We start from the raw sequence: 7352 nt of genomic DNA, 5'->3' as shown, positions 1-7352 counted from the left end.
TTGTAAGCCTTTAATGTATTTACAGCTATTTATGGTAGTTGTTTAGAATACCAAATAGACAGATACCAAATAGGTCTAGAACTCTTATGTATCCGACCTTCCGTATGCCAATGTATTATTATGTATTTGGAACACATTAAACGACTGTGTTTTGTGTGAGCGGGAAATTTTGTCCTGATTGTGATTCCATAGGCGTGTGGCTTTTTTATATAGTAAGATTATATATTACATATTATATATTATATGTAGGAAAATGATTCTCGAAATTCAATAGAAAATGAAAATTACAACAGAAATATCTACGAAGGATAATAACACAGGAAAATAAAACCTACACAAGGTTTAATAAACCTAATAAACAACTTCGGATGAAAACTGGATGATCTCGGGTAGTTGGAAGCACGAGTCGTGTTGCCACTATCCTTAAAACCTTAGTTGGAAGCACGAGTCGTGTTGCCACTATCCTTAAAACCTTATTTACCGCCTCCCGTCGTGTTGCCACTATCCTTAAAACCTTATTTACCGCCTCCCGGGGTGCTGGAGCGTTGCGGTCTAGGTTTCCCAGCGCCTCCCGGGGTGCTGGAGCGTTGCGGTCTAGGTTTCCCAGGATATCCCGGGGTGCTGGAGCGTTGCGGTCTAGGTTTCCCAGGATAAAACGTACTACGATCCTCCGTTTGAGCACACAAACTTGGATCCGGCGAACTAGGATGTGGGATGAACGCAGGTGGCTTGAAGGGATGATGAGTAGTGTTTTGAGGGAGAAAAAACCAGTGTACTTTCTGTGTTTCTTTGTGTCTTCAAAAACTGCCGCTCACCTACGAATATATAGTAGAGGAGAGTGGATCATAGCATTAATCATGGCATTGATAATCCATTAGTAACCTCCACCCACTAGCAGAAAATTAATTCTGCCACTAACCAACATTCACACCCACTACCAAGTCCATTATTCACAAAATAACTTTGAAAATAATGATTGGAATTAATCAAATTAATTTCGTAATACCAAGAGTCATTTCTGAACGGACACAGTAGGTGAAGCGTCGCATTCGAGAGGTCACTAGAGTCGCAGTGCGAGACATCGCTCGCGCCGCGAGACGGACGTCGAGAAGTGCATGCTTCAAGACGTGCGAGACATCGCTCGCGCCGCGAGACGGACGTCGAGAAGTGCATGCTTCAAGACATCGCACTGGTCCGCGAGACATCGGACGCGCACGCGAACGACCTCTCGCGAGAGGTCGACTCCGCTAACCGCGAGACATCGAACTACCTCTCGCGAGAGATCAATTCATCAAGAAAATATGGCAGAACTTAGCCCGCAGGTGCCTGCGAGTCAAGCCTTGAGAGGCTCAGTTTTCAGTTTGGGATTTGATTTGCACACCCCCTGCGCGCGAGAGAGAGCCTCTGTGCCATACAAGTCAATTAGCCTTAAAAAGCCTCTTGTATTTATAGTGGAGCAAATCTTCCTTCCTAACCAATGTGGGACAAAGCTTCACAAACTTTCCCTCACTTCAAATTCCATCTCTAATGGGTCTACTTTGAGAACCAATTTCTCATTCACCCATTATCTATTTTGAGCGTACAATATATGGATTTCTTCGTCTCACTACGAAGAACCCGAATCCACTTTGATCCGACCCAAATTGATTGTAGACCCCACTTTAAATTGTACCACAAAATGACCACTTAAATGCCATTTTAGTGCTATTTTTCCAACATTATATATCATATATATTATATATTATATATTATATATATATTACATATTATATATATAAATATACGTAGCAGCTATGGTCCCTGTTGCAAACTTGCAACAAAACCAACAAAATAAATAAATATAATATTAAATAATAAAATATGGAGTAACTTAAAAAACAAAAAGAAAAAAAATATAAAAGTCCGGTTAATCGCCGGTTCCGGAACCGGACAAGAACCGCTAATATAAGGTTTCGGTTCCGGTTCCGGTTCCGGCTATCTTGGAACCGCGAACCGGTGATTCCGAACCGGAACCGGACCGGATCCGAACCGTGGTCTAGTCTAACTATTGATCAATAATTTAATTAAGGACTAGGGCAAATTATGCTATGGACTCGTGTCCACATTGTAAGGTAGACCCGAGTCTATGTTCATAATTGTGAACATAGAGCTATGAAATTGTGAACATAGAATTATGAAATTGTGAACATAGAGTTATAAAAATGTGAATATGGAGTTATAAAAATGTAAACATTAAGTTATAAAATTATGAACATGAAGTTCTGAAATTATGAACATAGACCCGGGGTCCCGGGTCCATGGCATAACAACTGTAGGACTAGGAGTGGGCTTTTTATAACCCACCTGATTACAGCCCATGATCAACCGTCCTTTAAAAGGCCCATTCGATGGTATGCGGGCGTGCCTTCGATGTTTATAGATTTCCATCCATGGACGTAGGAGCCACCGTCTATATGCAGCGACGCGTGTAATTCACGCTCCGCTTGGCCATAATATTTCGCAATCGTCTTCTTTACTCTGATGATCACCTCTCTCCCCTTTTCACTGTTCCAACCTCACCCTCTCTCCTTCTCTCCCGCAAAAGCCCTAATTTGATCCCTCGCCGTATTAGTTTCTGAAAAAAATTGGGGTTCAGATGGACAAATTAGACGAGGAAGTGTCGAGGATCTATAAAGGCTCGAATTTCACGGGAGGTTGCTTAGAGATACGTTTGTTCTACGTACGGATTGCGCCTTGCACAGTTGACGCCGTACCAAACCACCTAATTCTCCGACATCTCCGCCGCGAGATGGGGGTGTGGTTGGAGATGAACGGGTCTCGCCTCCCTTCCTCTGATGCCGCCTCGATCACGCTCCGCCTCGATCGCGCCGATAAGGATTCATCGGAGGTAACTTACGTGAGTACCGACAACGTCAGGGTTTCTGGGCCGGTGGAATTTGAGGTGCAGGAGATGAAAGATGTGTTGATTCTGTGTGGGTCGTTGGAGAGGGTGGAGACGCCGTGGAATAATGGGAATGGGTCGGAGAATTCCTCCAGAACTGGCTGGAGCATGGATTGTTACACCGCGGCTTCCCTTGTATCCGGTGGATCGTCCTTTTGTAATCCTAAGCTTGGTTTTTGCTCACCCTCGATCGAGGTTTACATAGCGGGATGCTGTTCTGGTGTGCCTGTGATCCTGACGAAGACTATTCAGGTTAGCCCACGAAAGAAGGTGTTGAGGCAGGGGATGCTGGATGCTATTCCGGAGGATGAGGAAATCTGGAAGGATCAAAGGAGTGTTAATGGATTGGTTCTACAACGTAAAACACCGGTATTGCATCCTGATAGTTTTCTTATTTATCTCATTTTGGCTCTTCCATGCCTTCTATATGGGACTGTGTTGTGTTAATCTTTAGGTTTTTTAGTGATTTCCAATGGTGTGCCTTAACTATTTTGTTGAAGAACTTCCAGATATGCTTATGAGTTTTGAGTTGGTATGCAAATGCTTGGCAGTCTAATACTAGAGAAATAATTATTATGGGTATCAAATTATCAATCCTTTGGGGTAATATCTTTACAAGATACTAGTATGCTGGTTTCTTACAGCACAGCATTTAGGTTTCTCTAACAATCTCATATTTTAATGATGATAGGATCCTGTTTCAGAATAATAATCTTAAGATTAAGATTTGAAATAGGCTTATTGGTAAATTTGAAAAGATGGCACAATTTTAGCCACTTGTTTGTATTGATCCTAAAATAAAAAATTAAAAAAAAAATCCTATTTGACATGAATTTGGCATAATGCTTGTGAGAATGATTTGATATTCATATTCTCTATTAGGTTGAGAGTATCACTGAAATATTGCACTACTGTGTGTAACTTACATTAGTTATTTTAACACAAGTTTCGGAAAAAAAAATCATAAATGATCAATATGTGTTAAGTAGACCAATTCTTTTTCATGAAAATATAGAGTAGTTTTAAATGGGTAAACAAATGAAGTTTTCTAAGAGTAATCACTTTTTAAATTAAGTTAAAGAATTGAATTGATGTTTCAAATTTTGGTATTAAATTACCAACTTAAAATGTTTTGCTACAATGTGTACATGGTGCAATGGTTTAGATTTTTATTTTTTTTTTTCACCAATAAGCCATTTGAAATAATGAAATATCCTATTAGAGTTTCCTGGATTGGCAGGCAGCCCCTGAATTTGTTGTCATGTGTGACAGCTATGGAAAATTGTCTGCAATTATTCTCGGAGTCATATGTGAGTTGAGACATCAACAGAATGTAGTCTACAATTAGACATGGGGCATATCATCATATGTAAGGCACAGGCATATATGAAGGTTGAGTAGGATAAATGAAAAAATGAAGAACTTTCCTACTTCATATTGAAGTACTGGATACATAAGCCTTTTTTAATATTTTCTTTATTAATCACAAAGAAAAAAGAATAAAACTGGAGAGGGGCACAAGTCCTTTCCTCCTTGCTTATGAGTGGATGAGGCATTCTCATCCCTATGCAAACCAAAGACATAAGCACAGCCTAGTAAAGCAACAAATAAGGATGACTCTTCCTTACAAGGCTTGAAAGGAAGTCTAAAACCTTCTGAACTTGAGGTTATAACCACCTTTCTACATTCAATTAGTTGATGAACCTACCAAGAAATAACTTTGCCCTTTCTTTTCTTTTATGCATATCTCGGTATGCACAGCAAGAGGTTTTTATGATATATGACATTGTTGAAGACTTGAGCTATATCATCAGCTATGTCAGGGTCTATGCTCTGATCTGATTCATAATTCTTGTATTGTCATTGCATAAGGTAGGAGAAAGATTCCCTTTATCAAAGTTTTTCTCTACCTCTACTATGATCCACTTCGCAAGTGAGCCTCTCAGTTTCATGTAAATGGATTTGTATGAGTATTAAGGATAAAACCCTCCACTTTTGTCAACCTTACTCACAACTTCCTTGTGTAGTTGGGTGTCCAAGCTTTTGGCCAATATTAGGGTCCACCACTTTAGTTTCTATTGATGGCTTTGCAATTCTTGCAATGCATTTCTGGGAGAAGTGGTTGTGCTCCACTGCTCCTATTACAATTAGTGGTGCTTCAAAGGGCAGTTCCCTCTGGAAAGGGGAGGACTCCTAGGGTGCTTCAATGACAAAACCATAAGCTGCTAAATTGCTAATAGCTTCCCTAGATAATTTTTTAGGGCAATGAATTGCCATATAGCTTTAGTGGCCTCTGAAAGGGTATGTATTTGTCAGATGGATTGTGGAAACCAAAATATTCTTGTTTTCTTTTTATGAGAATATATTGGCTTAATGAAAAACCTTGGATTCTTCATCTACTATTTCTTTATTATTTTCTATAATTACCAATGTATAGTGATGGATATATTGGGAAGTGGAGCGGAGCTGACCGACCCGGAAGAGCGGAGCAAGCGAACCCGGGTCCGAGATCAAGCCCCGTATAGGCCATGGCTCGAGTGCCGACCCCGGGTCGGCACTCTGTGACTCCGGAGGACTTGGGCCGTGGTGGGTGTCGACCCCGGGTCGACACCTCGGACCTCTGGTTGGTCTTGAGCCGTGGTGGGTGTCGACCCCGGGTCGACACATGAGACCTCTGTTTGGGTCGTGGTTGGTGCCGACCCCGGGTCGGCACCTTGGACCTCGGCCGAGTTGCGGACCCCGGGTCGGCATTGTGACTCGGTCAAAGGGAAGCTCGGAGCATGCGGTCCAAGTTAGTTATAACAACCCCCCCTTTTCGCGGGGGCGGTTGAGTAGCTTGTCAATATAAAAGCATTGTATTTGTCTTGTTGGAGACATCATATTCTTACTCCTTGTCCTAAGAGACCATTGTAATAGCTCATTTATCTACATTCTTATCCACTACTATTATTATTGTTTAGTTGGGTTTAATAATTTGGACCCCCGGGTTAATTAAATCCATCATATAGAATTCTGTAATTTTAAAAGTATAACCATAAGGGTTGAGCAAAGATGATTGAATCATCCAGATGCTGATTTGATAATATTTTGTGAGTGACCTATCGTCCAACAAGTGACACAACACACTGAAAGACTGGAATCTGAATGATCACTTATTTCCTATTTGCTAATGCTTTACCTGTTTGTGTTCTATCTCTCTCTCTCTCTCATGTCATATGCTCTCTTCCCTTCCATATGACAATGTGCTATCTTTATATTCTATTTTATTTATGTATTTTGTCTTAAAGTTTTTGCTTTGGTTTCATTGGCAGATAGCAGAGGCAGATATGGATGATTACGGTTTAGATGAGAAAGCTGTACATGGCTCATATTATGACGGAATGTACCCTGGTGAAGATGGGCAATTGTCCTGGTTTAATGCTGGCTTGAGGGTTGGCGTTGGGATAGGCCTTGGGATGTGCGTAGGTGTTGGTATTGGTGTAGGACTTCTTATGCGATCTTATCAAGCAACCACCAGGAACCTACGAAGGAGGTTTTTCTAGATCTTCTGGTTTCAATGTTAAGAGTGGTAATATCCTATCCAGATTGGAATTGTAAACCTTTTCTGATCTTTTTTGAGTATTAGCAAAGCATCAAAGGAGCTCTGAGGACATGGTTCAGTGTTGAAAGCAGATGCAAGTAAATGTGATCATTTTGGACATGTTGTTTTGACAGCTGCTCAAGTCTTCAACCTTATATTGTAAGTTGGCTATAGTAAAAGGATAGTAGGCAGCAAATAATAGCAATGATGTTAGTAGTGGGCTTGTTTAAAGTGTATGTAGTTGAGCATTTGTGTAAATATTTGCTTGGTTAGAGTGCTTTTGTTTTGTTAGTGGCTTTCTCTTGTGATTGGGTTTGCATAGCTTACATTTGTGATTCAATTTTCCCCTTAAAAAAGTGACGAGGTAGGATAAAGTGTGTAAAGCTAGTTCACATTGTTGTATATTAGTCTTTGAAAGTGTAGTTGAGTTACAAGTGGGATGTATATTTTGTAGTTCCTAGTACTAGTAGTAGTAGTTGTAGGTAGGTGATTGATAATTTTGAAGTGAAAATAGCAGCATTTTAAGAACGCAGTTATATTGCACATTTTGTCCCACCAATTACCAATTTTCATTTCATCTTTTTGCATGTGGAGAGGAAAAACTATAGCCTATAGGGATCAAACATTCACAATTTCAGACTCCGCTCGGAACAAATAAGCAGACCATAGTGGCGGTGGGAAAATTATACCATGTATCAGGTCTACCTTACGTTGTGACATCAAAATGATATTCAGAATTATGGATTTGTAAGGCATATAATATGTTAACTGCAAGGTGGAGTCTGGTTCATTGTATAACAATTGGTGGCGGAGGGACCAAGCCTGGCTTGG

At 40.5% G+C, this 7352-nt stretch overlaps 1 protein-coding gene across 1 annotated transcript; it reads left to right on the top strand.

Moving 5' to 3' along the window:
* Positions 1–2393: 2393 nt before the first annotated feature.
* LOC116030560 (uncharacterized protein At1g01500-like) lies at positions 2394–7079 on the top strand. The gene is made up of 2 exons (XM_031272846.1): positions 2394–3310; positions 6253–7079. The coding sequence occupies exons 1-2, from the start codon at positions 2636–2638 to the stop codon at positions 6481–6483; spliced, it is 906 nt and encodes a 301-aa protein (XP_031128706.1). The 5' UTR covers positions 2394–2635; the 3' UTR covers positions 6484–7079.
* The last annotated feature ends 273 nt before the right edge of the window (positions 7080–7352 follow it).

Source organism: Ipomoea triloba, chromosome 9, assembly GCF_003576645.1.
Source record: "Ipomoea triloba cultivar NCNSP0323 chromosome 9, ASM357664v1".
NCBI lineage: Eukaryota > Viridiplantae > Streptophyta > Magnoliopsida > Solanales > Convolvulaceae > Ipomoea > Ipomoea triloba.
This window is presented reverse-complemented; position numbering and strand designations above follow the sequence as displayed.